The 18916-nt window shown below is 41.3% G+C and overlaps 1 protein-coding gene and 1 long non-coding RNA gene across 2 annotated transcripts in view; both read left to right on the top strand.

The window, feature by feature from the left end:
- The window catches only part of LOC146178493 (uncharacterized), a 36061-nt gene extending 33119 nt beyond the window's left edge, over window positions 1–2942 (top strand). Inside the window, exon 4 of the long non-coding RNA XR_014700604.1 lies at window positions 1771–2942. This is a non-coding gene — a long non-coding RNA (uncharacterized LOC146178493). The remainder of the gene's footprint in view (window positions 1–1770) is intronic.
- Window positions 2943–3059: 117 nt separating this feature from the next.
- Window positions 3060–18432, top strand: LOC146178492 (uncharacterized). Its single transcript, XM_084579984.1, has 4 exons — window positions 3060–3071; window positions 3566–3852; window positions 5920–5990; window positions 16938–18432. The coding sequence occupies exons 1-4, from the start codon at window positions 3060–3062 to the stop codon at window positions 17282–17284; spliced, it is 717 nt and encodes a 238-aa protein (XP_084436110.1). The 3' UTR covers window positions 17285–18432.
- Window positions 18433–18916: the final 484 nt, after the last annotated feature.

Below are 18916 nucleotides of genomic sequence, written 5' to 3'. Positions count from 1 at the left end.
CTTCCCCCCTCTCCTTCATACCGTGTAAGCCATCTTCTTCCTCTCGTTCTACATGGTAAAATGTCTGTCATTTGTTTTCATGGATGTGTACTGCTTTCATTAGGTTTGATTGCTTAGCATACAGCTGTGTTGTTTTGTTTTGCATGCATCATTTTTTGCAATACAGTTAAATCTCGTTACAAGAGACACTGTTACAAGAGACACTCGGTTATAAGAGACATTTTAAAATGGTTTGGTTGGTTTTCCTATGTCTGCCATTTAAAAACATTGCATACAAGAGACATGGTTACAAGAGACACCCGGTTACTAAGGGCAACTTTTTCAGGTCCCTGGAGTAAATTCTTCACTATTTACAAGAGACAACCCAGGTGTGCTCATGCAATGCATCTGGAACATACCAACTCGTACATGATGCAGTTCAGATTCCCTTAGCTAAGTTCTGTTCCATATCAGTGCCCTTTTTATTGTGTATGTCAGGAACTGAGGAGTGCTTCCCCATTATTGGAAAGTCAAAACGGCATCGCATTACTGTTACCTACGAAGTAAATTAAAATGCACGAATGACATCCAGCATTTTTAACTCTTCACTGTTAAAATTTGATCACAAGATGAAAGCTTAGAATCCTGATGTCTTTCTCTTCTGAATCATCTGAGGGTGACGAGCATGTAAGAGTGCCTCAAAGGTATTAGAGCAACAGGAAGGCTTGCAAAGTGAAGTGCTTTACCTCCAGAATTTGGGAAGGAATACACTCTGCACTCGCAAAAATACATACTACTAGTAGGAATAAGTTCTTTAAGCTTTCCTGAACAACTTCCTGTTAATGCATGTGAATGCATTTATATACTGATGTGCAGTAAACTGATCAACACAGTGATTTTAGAATTTTTGGTTACAAGAAACCTTGCTTACAAGAGACATGTTTATCGGGTCCCTTGAGTGTCTTTTGTAACGAGGTTTTACTGTATCTGAACATGTGTCTGTCTGTATTGTCGGTGTCACCAGATAGATGTGCTTGATACACATAGAATGTCTGCGTATAGTGAAAGCCTGTATTGTACATGTTTGAAATGGTCCTTGCATTCATTTGTCTGCTCATGCATGTTTTTTGTAGCTGTACATAACGTGTACGTTTTTTTTTTTTTTGCTCTTGGAAGTCAAAGCAGCAATGGGAACTTAAAATCTAAAAATCTAACACTTTTATAGGAAACTTTAGTAACCAAATATTGCGACCAGTATGCCTTGTTTATATTTGGAAGTATATTGCATGTGTTCATACATTTTTCCATGGCAGTAGAATGTTTTGTATCTAATGCTGTTTCACACACTTTCTATTGGAAGTACATTGTATGTAGAAAAAAGTGCTCTTCTATATGAGAACATTTATGATCCATATTTTATTATCAGAAGTGTTGTTTACTTTTTGTTACTGTTCTTTTTCTTCCTGACATGAAAGTTATGCTACAGTACTGCTGACATATTTTCCCTTAGTGTGCAATAATTTTTCATAACTACAGATGTCAAAGCATTGGCAGCTTGGAATAACAATGATAGCAGATTTTTTTAATGAACAGTAATGACAAAAAAATAGGCTCATTTTCTTTACTTGTCAACAGCAAACAGGTTGTACTCAGTTGCCATATTTGTGAAGACTGTGCATATAACTTGCTCTTTAATCCTCATCATTAACCCCCTCCTCTCAGGGTATCAGCTCTTATTGCGATGCGGACTACCTATTATAGTTTACAAAATGTATTTGTTTTCTTGCACAGGTTTGGTTACGGCACATAACAGCCGTAGCTCATCTCGGACCGTCGACAGGAAGGAGGCAGTGGTTTCTCTGCTCCAAACTTGGCTATTTCACTGTGTTCCACACAAGCTTCAAGAACTGCCAGAGGACACAGTGCAGAGTTCCTGCTTCAGTGGAAACATAACTGCTATAGCTTTATGAGGATTGACAACCTGGCATGCAATCTGTGTCCTGCGGTCTTTGCAAGAAAGCTGCTCCTGATTTGTAATGTGCCATCTCTTAAAAATGAAGCATTCTTGTAATGTCATTGAAAATAATGAACGTGCCTTTTGGCTGCATCTGGAGTGCTTTGAACCCAAGATATGAGCCTAAAGGCAGCTGTTGAGTAATGTTGTGACGTGATGGCTGCATTCTTTGGGAGAGAATGAAGGGCACAGGTTTAATGAAGGTATAGTCAAGAGAAAAAAAAAAGGCTAGTTAGATTACTGCCTAATTTCTTTCTTTCCGCTTTCACTCCCACCTTCCTCCCTTCCCTTATGGTGCTGTTCAGGTGTCAACAGGACAAGTGTGACAGATACTGTGCCTTTCCTTTCATATGAACCAATTCTTATTACAAACTCGGGACTGTGTATCTATTGTTTTTTGTGTACAAGGCTTGTTAGGCAGGTTTTCTTATGCTTACCTCTTCTGATTTTATAGTTTGAATAATCCTCATGCAAGAGCTTTGTTGTATACATGCGGCTACCTAGAATATTGGCAACCAATTTAGTGCCGCGTTGAAGGGGCTTGGTTTAGCAATGTTTACCCTACACTTGTAAACATGAATTTAAGCAATGTTTTTCAGGATTTTTTGAGTGACTGATGGCTAGCACTTTTCATCATACGATGTGAGGAATTATGATAACCAATGCATTAAAGTACAGTTCTTGTGCCATTGTTTGGAGGTTTCATGCTTTGGTTGGCACTCAAACCAGCTAAACTTGTGTTATGTGCACTAACACAAAAAGCCTCTTTTTTATATGTGTGAGAGAGGCTGCTACAGGTTTCAGACTGATGTAGCATTGATGCATTACCAAAATTTTCCTGAACCAGGCATGCTATCATAGTTGGCAGGTTTAAGAGTTTAGTACTATTAAATATGGCTTATTGAGCTATCTTAGCATTTTGTTATCATTGAGCAGCTGCAAAATGCAGTGATGCACTGGTCCCCATCATGGTGCATTTTTAATGATCCTACACACCACATACTTGGGCTGGAGGCTGGGGTCCAAAGAGGGCCACTGCCCATTTTTCATACTGACTGCTATAGTCATGCCAGTTAAGGTAAAAATGTGTAAGGATAAGTGTGTTTAAATAGCAATGATAATAATTGTTAGTATGAGTAGGATTGGCAAAGCAGCTATATTGCATAAGATAGTGTTTGATTTGCCGGCCTTCATTATGTTTTGAAATCAGCTGTAGTATTTAAATGAATGCTTATCTTGGAACACACTTATTAGTTTTTGGTTCAAGATGATGGGGATAAAACTAGTGCTAGAAGAAAAGGAACAAAAAAAAAAAATCTTAGCTTATTAGAGGTCGAATAGCTTCACACCTTAAGCTGCACATGTGCTATTTGCAACATGCAGTTTTTTCCTGCCCTAATTACCGGTATATACATAACTTTTTGTTATATGCCTTCATGAGAGAGGCTTTTACTGCTCATTAAGTGTGTTGAGAGGTGGGTGAAGTATGTATATTAGCACATTGATGTAGTCTTGGCACATTTTAAGATGTGTATTGTTTCCTTGTGCAGGCTTGGATGCAGCTCCTAACAGCTGTGCAGCGCCACATCAACAAAAGATGCAAGCGGGAAACAGCACCACGTGTGCCCTAGGTGTGGCTATTCGACTTCGGAGCTCTCGCACTTTAAAAACCACCAGCGGACACACACTGGAGAGCGCCCCTTTCAGTGCAGTCATTGCAAGAAGAGCTTCACAGACAGCAGCAACCTTGCAAAACACCTTCGAATACACACGGGCGAAAAGCCATACAAGTGCGGTCACTGTGGCAAGAATTTCGCATTGCGCTCTACCCTGAGGTACCACAGTCGCACACACAGGGGGTGAGAAGCCATACTAGTGCCATTTGTTTCCCACAGCTTTTGTTTCCAAGTTACCCTTAAGCCGTCATGTGCATTCCCTCGAGAGTAGAGCACCATTGAAGTGTTTCACACCAGTACATTTGCTTCCTTGCATCTCGTGTACTGTAAGCAGAATGTACTCATCTAAACACATCAATTGCTTATTAATGGTGCAGAGCATCATGTGCTGTTTATAGTCAGTTGTTGCACATTGTTAATTTCTGCCAGTTTGACCGATAGGTCTTTGATAGAGTGATGGACGAGGATACTTCCAAGACGTGTGCAATGAAGTGTTCTACTCACTATTTTTGACATGTGACAAGACGTTCTGAAATATTTCGGGGATTTGTCTTTTGAAGTTTTGTTTGGCTGGACTTTAACATTGTTTTTGTTCTTTGCTGCTGGGTTCTGACAGCAGACAACAAATTTCAAAATCCTACTTTAAAATGAGACAGACAGAGAGCAGGGTATGTGCCTAATTTGAATCAAGTTTCTGGTACAAGAGGCTTTGCCAGTTCTGATACTTCATTTTTCTATTGCCTACCACAATTTGTCCAAAGAATAGTGTTCCTTGCTCAATTTTTTCATGTTGATGATCTGTAAACCAAAGTGCTGTCTTTTTCCGGAAAAAAATGCATTAAATATTTTGGGCATTGTAAAAATGCATTCTTTGTCACTTCTTGGCCCTAATTCTGCTTCATGCTTTGTCGCATGTTTTTTTGCTTCTTTTGCTTTTCTGGTTAACAAGGCCTAATTACGTTTTGCTGACATAATTTCTTGTTATGGTCATGGCAGCAGCTTTGCACACTTTATTTTTGAGATCAGTATTGGAATAAATCCTGATCATTCTTCTGTATCAATTCTTGTTCTCTTATGCATTGCTAATGCCTTGGAACATCTTATTTATTATAGAAACAAAAAAAATCTATTTATTGGCACATAGCTAAGTTATTGACGAGTAAAGTTATGTGTATTAGTTATAACACAAAATTGATTACTGCAAACTGTGTGCATCAGTTGTCAAGCAGGAAGTATTCAGCTCACTGCTACTGTGAACCTTGTTAAGTGGCATTTTGCACTAATTTGATGTATGTAGAGCGCAGATGAGCGGTAGGGCTATTACAAAGAAGTAATTCTGGACTACAACTAATAAGCTGTTTTAATATTTATGAAAAATTGCGTAATGAATATCTGGTCAATGATCATGTCAGATTTCTAGATATTTCTGATGTGATCAGTGACCTCCATCCTTCTACTACGTTATTACCTGACCAAGTGGCATTCCATCAAATCATAGGCTGTGGCAAAATTTTTTATTTGTCATGTATTATCAGCAGTGAGAACAAAGTGAAAAGGGAGTATTTCAAGACCAGTGTCGTTGTTAACATCTGCTCTCAAAGGTCAACACATTCTATAATCATGCTTCAAAGATATTGTGGCCGTACGTAAGTGTACACTGGAAAGAAGCAAAAAGCAAGGTTGCTTTAACATGCTTTGTTTAATCTCAATCATGTAGAGAACTATAAGGAACTGAACCCACCAACTTGCTTTCCCTGTAGTTGCTTAGCAGAGATGTTACGATAATGCACATCCTTTTTCTTAGTTGTATTCATAGGTTCTGCCTTTTTTCAGCACTTTGACTGTTTGCTTTTATTCAGATACTTGCGTTTTCATCCTGTTCCCAATGATGTAATCACTGTCACTTAATTAAAGGGAATATGAAATGCCTAAACTGAGGTAAAGCAAATCGGTCGAGAGATAGGTACTCCCTTACAAGTCAATTCATTACAAGAATTATTCAGCTAGCTTTAATACAGGAGAAAGCGGTGATTAAAAATGGTGCTCCTCCTCTTTCCTCAACTCAGCACTCCGAGGCACCAGAAAAAAACGAACAAAACAGCTTGGGAATTCCGCCCCGCCAATGAAACTTCATCGAGTGACGCTCACCGAGCTTCTCTCTCGTTCATCGGTCTCTGCCTTTCCTTTCCCGTCTACGCTTGCATAGCTTTAAACATTGTCTCATGTCCTCTCGTCCGCCGGTCTGTGCAGTTTCGTGACCTCAGAATTGTGTGGGACAACATACCGAACAACCTGGGTCGTTTGCGAGTGCATGCCTGCAGGTGGGCAGGCTGCTGTCGACACACACCGGTGGCCGCCACAGAACAGCACTTCCATTCACATCCCTGTCCCATTGAGCGCAAATTAGCCGCACTCCTGCCTAGCATGGCTTTCTACAAGACCCTTTATGTCGCACTGTAAGTCAGTCTCCGGTGTCATAAGCTTTGGTACCGTCTTCTGTGGTGTGACTAACTGCGGCCGGTCTCTTCACGAAGTTGACGCGATAGCAACGACTCTGCATGGATGTTGGCAGATGAGCATGCGAGTTGCACGCATGCAAACATGTTTTTAGCCAGGAGCGCTTTCATGATGCTCGGCGAGAAGCATCTTGTGATGCATAATGAATGGAATGTACACGTATCATGGGCGAGCACGGGCTGGTCATTTGAAGAGATCGCTTACAAAGTTTGGATATCGGATTACTCGTCCCCGAATCTTAAATATTGAAATTAACAAAATGGTAGTGAAGTGTACATTTTTTAGGTCCTTTCGCACATGATTTAGGAAGTGCTAATACGTAACGTGCACGCGCGTTTTATCTTGTGTATGCGTCGTCCGAGCCAAAATCGGCGGCTCTAAACATCAGCAAAGTAGCTCGGCATATGTAGTTCGGCAGCGCAGATTGTCACCGATTTCCGCAGCTACACGCGAAAATCGCGCACAGGAGCACACGAGTGGCTACGCTAGAGACGCAGTGAAGAGGCCGATTCCAAAATGCCATCCGCCGTGACTTCGATGCCAAACAAACAAGGCCTAGTGACGGCCAGGGAGCAGTGCACGATCGGAGTGCCGTAAGCTGCAGCGCTCGCGGACGACATATCTTTGCGGTAACCTGGCGGCATCCGATGCTGCACTAACCGCTGCGAATCGGTGCACTTTCGCGATACAGCTATAGGCAGACCTTTTTTGAGCACGATCCATTTAATTATCAACACACCGCACAAATGATCGATGTAGAAAAGATGAGACTGGACTACAGTACGCTGCGCTGCGCCGTCGGTCGGTACACGAAGTTTGACGGCACCTATTTTATGTGCTGCTCCTGAAATATGATCTGAAGCAGAAGTGTGCAGTCGGTACTGTGTGGAATCAGGCCAGCTCGTGCTCTTTTCGCACTCCGGCACCGACTCCTACTTTCAGTCAGACACCACCACCTCAGTTAACATTACGAGCCGAAGCGCCAAGCTCAGGGTTTCACGCATGCAAGTGCATGCAGCACTCAAGCAGATGGCTTTCGCAACTACCAGAAGTGTGTCCGGGATGTATAATACAGCGGCCGTTGCGACTGCTGCCAATGGCAGCGGCAGCCTGTCGCTCTCACTAGTTGTGCCGTATGTACCCACGGCAGGGTGGTGCAACTGTTTACAAAGCAGCGCTCGCGGCGCTGCAGCCGACTGGGGGTGGAAAGTAGGGTTAGTGCCCATAGTATTACATGAAACCAAAAGATTTCAAAGCAGTTTTCTCGTTTCTTGGGGCACCTATGATGTTGTTATTCGGTGCAGAGTAACCATGAACATCCTAGGACAGATCGTGAAAGTATGAAATTTCATTACTGAGGCGAAGTATTTTTAAAATGTCGCGATACGTATGGGGCTGTGAGTTGGGCGTAGGGGTGTAAAATTTTCAGAAATTTTGAAGATTGCAAAAAGAAAGGGAAAGAAAAAGTTTTTTTTTTTAATTATTGGAAAAATTTTATATTAATCAAGATGTATAGCTGCATTAAAACAGAAAACAGTATATAGTTTTTTTTTTTACCAGAGTGCTGCTTGTGCAAATTTCACGCCGCTTTGACGATTAGAAAAAGAGAAATGACACCTTTGATAGCTCTAGAAGATTGCTGCCATTTGTGTTGCAGCCTGTGTTCTTAAGAACGTTGGTTGCAGCCTCCCTTATTGCGTGTCAGAAGAAGTGGTCAAATTTAGTCTTTGTGCACATCTAGTATAGGCATAGGCACACGGGACATAGATTACAGAAGCTGTGTTCATTAGTTCCAAGATACAGCTTAAAGCATCTAGTTTGATGAGCGGCACCGGAAATGAGAGGAGCAGCAATTCGTAGTAGTGCAGGTAGGCAAAGTTCTGTGTTTGTTTCCGTCCCTCCCTTTCCTTAGCACGTTTTTTTCTGCCTCATATCTATTTCACTTGTGATATGTTTTTCTAGCAAAATTTTATGCGGAGTTTAATCTACATCTAAATTTTTCTCTGCAATCAATCATGTGGCAGTAACATCTGGCCACGTTTCCGTGTTTTCTCCTTCCTGGTACTAGTCTAGTCTTTCTATGCTTACATTCGAATGTACTGTTTATATTCCTATGAGTTATCTTGTACTGTTTGAGGTTTAACTCATTTTTCCTTACATCAAACACACAACCATATTTACATGCAACATTTCTGTATGTTCGTCATGTGTTTTTATGTATGCCTACTGCTTACGCTTGCTTGTGCTTTTATTTTTCTCATGCAAATGTTAACATGCAGTTCAAAGTTTGCCATATTTATCTCCATATAAGCCATGTGTAAAGTATCGCATATTTCTGCATTTTGAGCTATACTCTAGTTCTTTAATATCGACGGCTGTTTTTTTCCTTTATCAAATCTTGGTAATTTGACGTTTACCGCATTTCTCGTTAGTATGTAAGCCATCTGACAAAAAAAAGAAAAGCTTTTTTGCGTGTGATCTCCGTTTGTTCTAGAGAATACAGTGCACGCATGTGAACTGCCAGTTCTGTTCATTTTCCTATAATGTTCGGTAGACATTAAAGTTCATCGCATTTTTAATTAGATCACTGATATACCAAGGCGCCCTGGCACTGGAGATGTGTTTGTGCTCGCTTCTTCCTGGATCGTTATAATCTGTTCATGTTGAGTTTCAGACCTATTTTCTTCCAGTTCGATTCGTATGCATTCAGATTTTATCATGTTGGTCTTAAAGGGATTGGAACACCAAGTTTTGTGGATTTATAAGCGTGTTATGGGTTTTCTGTGTATGTGAGGTCACTCACAGTCAAAATTTGGTCACAACAAACCTTTTACATATATCTCAATTCACCTCCAAAAAGCCTTTAAATGATCTTTCGCCCGATCGAGGAAGCTCATTAGTGTATCAGTGAATGCTAGTGACATCACATCACAGTAATGTGACATACTATCAACGATTGCAATGACATGCGACATCTGCCAGCTGCTGCATTGGTGGTCAATGGGCTGATCGGTAGGCACCTCTGCTGGTGGATCGGCATCAGCCCCTGAACGAAACCTCACCAGTGAGGCTACAACCCGACTAGATTTTATTTGTACTTTATTGGAAATACGAATAAGCAGATAAAGATTACAATTTATATGCTCGCGTATCGACACTTTATTTTATTTTCCTGGCTAAGTAAACGTTTTCTACTACTACTACCAGCGGCGTTGTCGGTGCGAGGGGAAAATTTAAGCACGAGGGAGAGCCTCCTCCTGTGTTTTGCGCTTTCGATTTCGCCCCCGTGTGCAAGAAGGTGCGGCGAATTAAACGGGACTGAAATGCCGCTAAGCTTGCGCGGCCTGCCCACGGCATAGTTCCAAACCTCACCGCCATGCGAGAACCAAGCAGCCTGCAAATTAAAAAAAAAAAAAAAAAAAACAGTTTTTAAAAATTACTAATAAATCGCTGCCTTTGTTCCAAGGAGTTGTACGAAGCATTCATTCTGCACATTCAAAACGTTTATCAATGGCCTTTCTAGCCATTTTATAGTCCATTTAACATGAATGAATGAAATGAACAAACGAAGCACGTTGCTGCTGTGGCAGCTGATTGAGTTTTTTCTTTTTCATTCTTGTATACTCAGTTGCAGTGCCAGAAGTGAAGCTATATCTTAGTGCTCATTGTTCTGGGTGGTAAGCAAACAAGGCAGTCTTGAAGTTACAGCGAGTACAGTAGCCAGCTGGTTTTTCAGACTCCAATATTTTGGTCTTCATTCGGGAAGCGTCATGTGCCCCATAGGAACATGTACACTTTCATGACCATTTTGCACTCTGAATTTCCAAAATTTTATTTTTCAGACTAAACTTGGCACCAGCTATACTGTAGAGATCGCTTTTCAGCCAAAGGCTAATTTTTAGACATTAAATAGACCCAACTGGGTATCGTCACAACCGTTTCTTTTATGAAAGGTGCCATCTTGAACTCAAGCGGAGTCATTCGGATGGGCTAGCTTGGCTATCTGTTCGCCATTGCCATTTGATGTAATTGCAGTAAAGATATGCTCTTCATTGTCATTGCGGTGGCCTACAAAGAGTGTACAATCTGTCTCCACGGTATCAATGACACCGCCTGTGGGGTGGAGGGGGAGAAGGGGTTGGGCATTCTTGGAGGCTCTCATTCCAGCTGGTATCTATCTCGCAATCTTCATGACCATCGTTATCCAGGGCAATTTAATGTTATTGGTATATTGCTATATGCTGTGCATACATTCCTTTCCTACAAGAGCTTGACCTGCAGCTGCATAGCTCTGCATGTCATGAAGTGAAGCAGTGTGGACACGATAAAAGCCTGGCTGGATGAAATAGTCTAACTGAACAGCAGAAATGATAATAGCTTAGTGCGGTCAGCTTATGTGGGATGCCACTGCTCATGTGCAGATTCGCCTTGAAGGAACCACATTACCCTGCGGCGCGCACACCTACTGTGTCGAGACCAGTAGGGCCGTGTGCTCTGATGGCTGTACTCACTGTATCCGATCATGCATGGGGAAGCAGATCATAGTGGCAAATCGCAATATGCTACGAGTCCCTACTGACATTACAAACGAAACATGGCAAGCGGCGAAGTTCATAATTTTTAAACTTGATTGCTTTGCGGAAAAGGTGTTTGAGTTCACCAATTTTTCAAACTGTTTATTTTAGGCCATTTCCTAGACCCTGCAGAATCCAATAATTGGTTGGTGGCTATTCCAGTACTCATAGCAGAAGTGCGTGTTCCAAAGTTTGGTTTCCGTTTCGGCCACCTTTCAGTGGCAAGTTGTTTATGATCTACTGTAGTAATGTGAAGTACATGCAAATAAACAATCTTCATATACATTGGCCACATTGTAATTTTGATGTGCTGAATATGCACTACAACATGTCATCAGTGTAGGAAGTTCTGAGTAACAGAATTCCTAACACTTCACTCCTCTCAAACTATGTACTGACATGCCATTTGCATTTTAGTGAAGTCTGCTGTAGCGTGGGTCCATTTGTTCCTTGTAGCAGTTTTCTTGCATTTCCTTGGTGGTAGGTGCCAGCATGAAGTTAGCAGTTGCTCTGTTCAGAGTTGCTGGGCCAGAATTGTCACGACCTCAAGAAACACGCAACGACACAAACTGGAGAGAATCACAGTAGGGATCTTGGGAAGTGCGTGTTTGTAGTGCCAATGCAATCTTTGCCGGATAAGGTTTGCCGCGAACAGTGCCACGGTGCGTTATCTTCACGTTCACACGGTAGAGTTGATGTACCAGTGTAACCTGAGTCCCAAGGTATTCGCACAGAAGGCAAACCTAAATAGTCATGTGTGGAGCACATATATTGTGAACTGTTCTAATGTTGCCATTGCTCGTGGCTATTCCCGACAGCCCGCAATTCAAATACCTTCAGGCAGGTGATGATTCAATTTAGGCCACTCTTGCCTGAACTTTGGTATGTTCAGCACCTAGAAGGGGTGGGCTTGTGGGCAGCTAGGTTGACAAGCTTGTCTTATTAGGGGTTTGCTGTTACTTGGGGTTCTATAACACCGAAGAGGTGTGATAGAATTTTTGGTGACAATTTTATTCTTGGACTACATCTGAGCATAGAAAAAGCCAAAAATAAAGTTGGTTTCTTACAAAGAGAACAGCTGTATCGTTTTCTGTGACTGGTTGCTTATGCCATATTAGGTGTGCAATTTCTTCCCCTCTAGCAATATAGAATATTGATATCATGAAATGAAAATGCAGGCAAAATTGTTGAAATGGTGTTGTAGGCTTTTGCACCTGTAAAATGCTGTCTGATGCTTTCCCCCTTTTTTGCCCTTTGTTGTGATATAAAGCTCACATAAGTGTGATAGGCATTATGGGGTGCGCTGCCATGTATATGCAATTTAATTTGCGGACTATGTTTAACCAAAGTTATGTGGCAGCTTAAGGCGGACAGGAAGTAAAGGATATATGAAAACCTAACTTTTCTGTCGGAACGGTAGCTGGCAGCAGAAAAAAAATATATGGTAGTTTTAAATGCCATCTCTAAGCATATGACGCGATAGTTTAGGCTACCAGACAGATTTAAAAACCCTGCCCTAAGCAAGCCATATGAACGTGCCTGCGTGGCTTGGGAGTAACGTGAAATAAAATGTCCTGGCAGGCAGATTTTGATATCCTCCTACATGAAAGGAGAGGCCAGAGTTGGTAGCTCCAAACGTTACATCAGCCAACCCTACGGACAGTAGGGGACAGTACCCATAGCTACCAGCTACCACGTGCCAGCACCATTCTTCTCACGATTTTTCACTCCAATTGCCAAATGCACACGCTGTATTTTTGGTGAAGGGGCTTAAAGCTACCATGTGCAAATGCTTTAACCATCAGTGGTGTTTGAGTGGACGATGCCTAACTAGTCGTAGGGGGCTTTGGGTGGACAAGAAGTGAAAATTGCATGAAAACTTGCTTTTCTGTTGGAACAGTAGTCAGCAGCTTCAACCGTTAGTGGGGTTCAAGTAGACTATTTAGCCAGTCATGTGGGAGCTTGGGGTGGAAAGGGAGTAGTTATATAATAACCTGCTATTTTTTGTGTCTGAATGGTAACTGGCAGCAAAAATACTGCAGCCATTAGTGGGCTTTGATTCGGTGCTATCATGAAGAAGCCGTTTTTGTTTCCCAGTGCACAGCGACAGCACTATGGGGAGACGAGGGATCATATCCTCTGAGCACATATTACCTGTGCACTTACATCATGCTTATGCTTTTTATACACAAATCAGGTAATTATAGTGGTTCGCATGGTCTCTCCCATTTTGCAGAGACCTGTGCATTAAACTTCTTGGCTTGTGCGTTTAAATGTGGCTGGTAAGCGATAAGGCCCTAGCCAGTCTTTTGAGGGGTAAAGCCACAGTCATCATGCTAAAAATCATCAAATCTAAAAGACTAGTGTTTGCGTGCCTTGTTTTCCTTTCTTTTCTACATTAGCGAAATCCACGGATTTTTTCTGCAATATTGGAACACTAAACAGTAAATAGCTAATCCATTGCAGAATGCACGTTTTCATCGCCATCAAACCCGCCGTAAACTCGGAAGCAGACATACGCCTTACATACGCTGAGTGCATTTCTGCGAGCGCCGCTGGCTGCCGATCTCCACTATCGGAGCGACGATGGCGCCACCTCTAGGTTGATCTCGCGGCGAATAGCAAATATTCCTGTGACACTAAATTTTCCCCTCAAATGACCTTGACCTAATTATGTGTGGGTGTCCACGATTTCGTGTTCACCCAAATGTACAATGCGCCTTCCTATCCCAAAAACTCAACTTATGGAGGTGAAACGAAGAGGCGTCCGTGTGCTATGGGATGTCAGTGCATGTTAAAGATCCCCAGGTGGTCGATATTACTCGTAGCCCTCCACTATGGCTTCTTTTTCTTTTTCCACTTTCACTCCTACCTTCCTTTCTTCCCTTATGGCACGGTTCAGGTGTCCACAGAAACAAGTGTGACAGATACTGCACATTTCCCTTCCTGTGAACCAATTACTATATTATTAACGGAGAGGCAGCCATGGGTTGTGCGATGTCCGCGCACATTAAAGGCCCAGAGGGGGTCAATTACTCATAGCCTTCTGCTACGGCACCTGTTTCTCTCCGCTTCCACTCCCATCTTTCTTCTCACAAGTCTGGCAGATACTGCTCCATTCCTTCCTTATAAACCAATGTAAGGCTCCTTACTTCATTTAAATAATTATGAAAAAACCACATATTGAAAAGGGGGCGTTAAAAAGTTATCTTTGCAACACAGATTTTGCTCTGTCACTATGTTCAGGCCATGCTTAAACCCCCACAATTTTTTCTATGGACGTGTATTGCTTTCCTGGGGCTTTGTTGCTTAGCATATAGCTGTGTTTTCTGGTTTCACATGCATCATTGTTTGTTAGAGTAATGTCCTTACATATAGCTGCCATAATTTCAGTGCCACAAAATGTCTTTTTAGCACATGGGATATTTGTGAGTATATCTGAAAGCCTGTTTTACATGATGTTTGAGATGGACCTTCCGTTGATGATTCTTCTCAGGTGTGATGTTTTCTGTAGCTGTACATAATCCACTACTAAAAAATATATTTTTTTTTCACTGAGATTAATCTTTGCATATAAAACTAGGAAAAAATGCTCTCATAGCCTCATAAGCTTGCAAATCTGTGCCAGCTGATGATTGCAACCAGTACACCACAATTTATCGCATTCCAATGAAGTCGGAAGTATGTTACATATATTTTATATTAAAGTTGTGCTTGTTTTTGTGGTACCTACCTGATGCAGTTTCATGCAGTTCATACTGGAAGGACATTGCTGTGTGTAGCAAAGAGTGCTCTTCCATTTGAAAACATTATCTGGGTTCTTGTCAGAGGTATTGTTTGATGTTGGTTACTGTGCTTTTTGTTCCTGACTTGTGAAAGTGAAGCTGCAGTACAGCGCATTGGCAGCTTGGAATAACAATAATGGCAAATGATTTACTGAACAGCAATGACAAAGAAATAAGCTCATAACTTAGAGGGCTGCTGTTCATGGATATTTTTATTTATCAGCAACAGCCAGTCTTCAGTTGCCGTATTTATGAAGAGTGTACATATAATTTGCTCTTAATTTCTCATCATTAACCCCTCTTTTGAGGGCATCAGCTCTTATTGCAATGTGGAATACCTATTATAGTTTATGATATGTATTTGTTTTCTTGCGCAGGTTCGAGTATGGTGCATGCCAGCCATAGAAAATCTCTTCAAATATTGCTAGCAAGGAGGAGGCAGCAGTTTCTCTGTTCCAAACTTTGCTGTTCCACTGTGCTTTACAAAAGCTTCAAGAACTGCAAGAGGACACAGTGCAGAGCACCTCTTTCAGTGCAAATATAACTGCTGGAGCTTTGCAAGGATTGAACCTCGCCGCCTTTGTAATGAAGCTGCTCCTGCAGTAGGCTGACAAAAGGGGTAGTTCGGTTATGTTCATCTTGAGGAAATATACAGCGCGAACAGAGACTACAGACAAGCGCTACACAACACAAGCACACAGCGCTTGTGTTGTGTACTTCCTCATCCGTCATCTCTGTTCACGCTGTATATTTCCTCAAGATGTAGCTGCTCCTGATTTGTCATGTGCTGTCTTTTGAAAATAGAACATTCTTGTAGAGTCATTGAATATAGTGAGAGTGTCTTCTGGTTGCACCTGGACTGCTGTGGGCCTAAGACATGGGCCTAAAGGCAGCTACTATTAAATAGTGTTCTGACAGCACGTCAGAACACTGTTTAATAGCAGCTGCCTTTAGGCCTGCATTCTTTCAGAGAAAATGAAGTGCGCGGGTTTAATGGAAAGAACATGAGAAAGAGAACTGCCTAATTACAAACTCTGGAGTGTATTCCTGTTGTTTTTATGGCACAACACCCGTTGGTTAAGTTTTTTGACTTACCTCTGTTGATTTGAATGCGTGAGTTATAAATTCATCTTGGTAAAATAACTTTGTTGCCAGGCAAATCGTTGCATATCACTACGGAGTTGCAACTATCCTTTACTAGGTGGAGCAATAGTTTTACATGTTGCTACTTGGAATGTTGCCAACCTATTTAGTACTGCACTGAAGTGCTTAGGTTTATTGACATCCACCCTGCACCTGTAAACTTGAATTTAATTAATGTTTATCAGGATTTTTGACCGTCTGATGGCCAGCTCATCATATGATGTAAGAAATTATGTAAATCGCCACCTCATTAAACTGCTGTGCCTGTGCCGTTGTTTGGAGAAGATTTCATGCTGTGCTTAGTATTTAAACCAGATATCCTTGTGTTATTAAACAGATGCAAAGAAGCATTTTTTATGTGCAAAAGAAGAGTGTTACAGTAGGGTTTCAGGGTCTTTGACAGAGCACCAGTGTCGCTGTTGATATTAGCTTTCAAAGCAAACACATTCTGTCGTCATGCTTGAAAATAATAACCTAATTGTTTCTTCTCCTTACTAGGCAAGCAACCTTAGTTTGTTGGGTTAGTTATTTTGCAATTTAAGAGTGACTTGTGGAGTTTAATGCTTTTTTTATTCATTAACTAGCTGTACAATGCAATAACTTGCACTAGATTCTATCATACATTGTGCAATTTTTTTATGACGCTGTACAGGATATACTTTAGCTGAAGGCTGGAGTCTCACTCTTAGAGGGCCAATGTCCAGTTTTTACGCTGTGACTCTTGCGGTCATCAAATCAAAAATTTATGCTGCTTATGATGGAAGACGTAATTCTAGTTCATCATAAGGATAAGTGTATTGGCATTGCTAATGACAATAATTTTGGTATGAGTAGAACTAGCAAAACAGAATGCATACAAGAGTATTGTTAAACTTTCGAATTTGCATGATGCATTTGTGAGCAGCTCCTGCACCAAAAAGAGGATGGCTGCTGTAGTATTTAAATGAAATGTTTATTTCGGTATGTAGTTAGTGAGTTTTGTTTTCAGGGGATAATTAAATGCAGCACTAAAGAAAAGCCAAAAATGAGCAATTATAGGTGAAATTGCTTCGCATCAGAAGTTGTACATGTCTTATGCAGTTTTTTTCCTGTCCTAATCACCAGTATATGTATTTTTATGATATGCCTTCATGAGAAATATCGTTTTACTGCTCTTTAAGTGTGTTAACAGGTGGGCGGGTTACGTATACTGGCCAGTGATATAATCTTGACACATTTTAAGATGTGTATGCCTTGTTTCCTTGTGCAGGCTTGGATGAAACTCCTAACAGCTGTGCTGCGCCACATCAACAAAAGATGCAAGCGGGAAAACAGCGCCACTTGTGCCCTAGGTGTGGTTATTCGACTCGGAATTTCTCGCACTTTATTAACCACTGGCGGACACACACTGGAGAGCGCCCCTTTCAGTGCATACATTGCAAGAAGAGCTTTACAGACAGCAGCAACCTTGCAAAACACCTTCGAATACACACGGGCGAAAAGCCATACTTGTGTGATCACTGTGGCAAGAATTTCGCATTGCGCTCTTCCCTGAGGTGCCACAGTCGCACACACACAAAGGCGAGAACCCATACTAGGGCCATTTGTTCCCCATAGCTTTTGTTTCCAGGTTACCCTTAAGCCGTAATGTGCATACCCTCGAGAGTAGAACACAAGTGTAGTGCTTCACACCTGTGCATTTGCTTCCTCCTTGCATCTCATGTATTGTAAGCAGAATGTGCTCATCTAAACACATTGCTTATTAGTGGTGCAGAGCATCATGTGCTCTTTATAGTCAGTTGCTGCACATTGTTAGTTTTTGCCAGTTTGTGTGGTAGGTCTTTGTCAGAGTGATGCACAAAAATACTTTGAAGACATCCACAATGATGAAGCCTCCTACTGATCCACTATATTTGGCAAATTACAAGATTTAGTGAAATTTATGGATTGATGTCTATTCAAAATTTTGTTTAGTTAGCCTCTGACAAGGTTTTTGGTTGTATCTCGACAAAAAACAAATTTTAAAATTCTTTTTGGAAAATGAGACGCAGAGCACAAAGGTATGTGCCTAATTTCAATGCAAGTGACTGGGACAAGAGGCTTTGCTAGTTCTGATCGCTCATTGTCTGTTGCCTACTACAATTTGTCGAGATATGTCTTGTTCAATTTTTGTGTGTTGACTTGTAAACTGAAGTTTGGTCTTTCTCTAAAACAATGCAACATAAATATTTTAGGCAATGTAAAAATGCATTCTTAGTCACTGCTCGACCTTAATTCTGTCTCATGGCCTATCAGATATGAAGCATTCCATTCTGTTTTCGCTTCTTGTGCTTTCCTAAATAAGATCTAAGTACAGTATTTGCCTACATATTTTTTTATTACAGTCATGGCAGCAGCTTCCACACTTTGCTTTCAACCTGATGTCAGGAATAAAATGTAATCAATCTTGTGTACCACTTGCTGTTCCCTTATTGTATTGCTAATTGTATTGTATATATTGCTAATGCCTTAGGACACCTCATCTACTGTAGAAACAAAAAAGCTGTGCTATTGCTAAGTTCTTGATGCAAAATGTTGTCTATTAGACATGCCAGATAAAATTGATTATTCGAACTGTGCAGGAAGCCTTCAGCCCACTGCTACTGTGAACCTTGCCAAGTAGCATTTCGGTGCTAATTTTGATGGTGTGCAGAGCTGTTTAGTGATTAGGCTATTACAAAGGTAATTCTGGACCAGAACTAATATTATATTTGAACTTTTGTGAGAAAATTGTAGATTTGATATTTGGCCACTGACCACGTCAGATTTATCAGCTAATATTTTTGATGTGATAGTGACAGGAGATTCCTTCCTTTGATCTGATGTGATAGTGACAGGAGGTTCCTTCCTTTGATCTGATGTGCTACATGACCAGGTGGCATGCCATCAAACCCTAGGTGGTAGCAAACATTTTGATTTGTCATTCATTATGAGTAGTCGGAAAGAGTAAATGTTTAGGATTATTTGAAAACAAGTGTCTTTGTTGACATTGGCTTTCAAAGGCCATCAAATTCTTTTGTCATGCAACTATTGTCACTGACAAAGATTCACAGCAGCCAAGCTAGGTTTACTCAGACGCGCGCAAGGTAGCAACGAATATCTACAGCAAGATCGAGACACTGGCCACCAATTGAATAAGGCTGGGCCAAATATGAACCAATGCAGTATGGCTGCGTGACGGAGCCTAAAGAACGGCCTCCGATAGCACCG

This window comes from Amblyomma maculatum, chromosome 9 (assembly GCF_055883805.1).
Source record: "Amblyomma maculatum isolate TAMU_Amacu chromosome 9, ASM5588380v1, whole genome shotgun sequence".
NCBI classification, from domain to species: domain Eukaryota; kingdom Metazoa; phylum Arthropoda; class Arachnida; order Ixodida; family Ixodidae; genus Amblyomma; species Amblyomma maculatum.
The sequence above is the reverse complement of the archived record's forward strand: the minus strand, read 5'-3'. Positions and strand labels throughout refer to the sequence as shown.

Bases quoted from the DNA above. Each gene is read 5' to 3' on its own strand.
- LOC146178492 (XM_084579984.1), top strand. The intron at 3,853-5,919 runs GTGAGAAGCCAT...CGGTCTGTGCAG, and splicing joins CACAGTCGCACACACAGGGG to TTTCGTGACCTCAGAATTGT. The intron at 5,991-16,937 runs GTGGGCAGGCTG...TTCCTTGTGCAG, and splicing joins TTGCGAGTGCATGCCTGCAG to GCTTGGATGAAACTCCTAAC.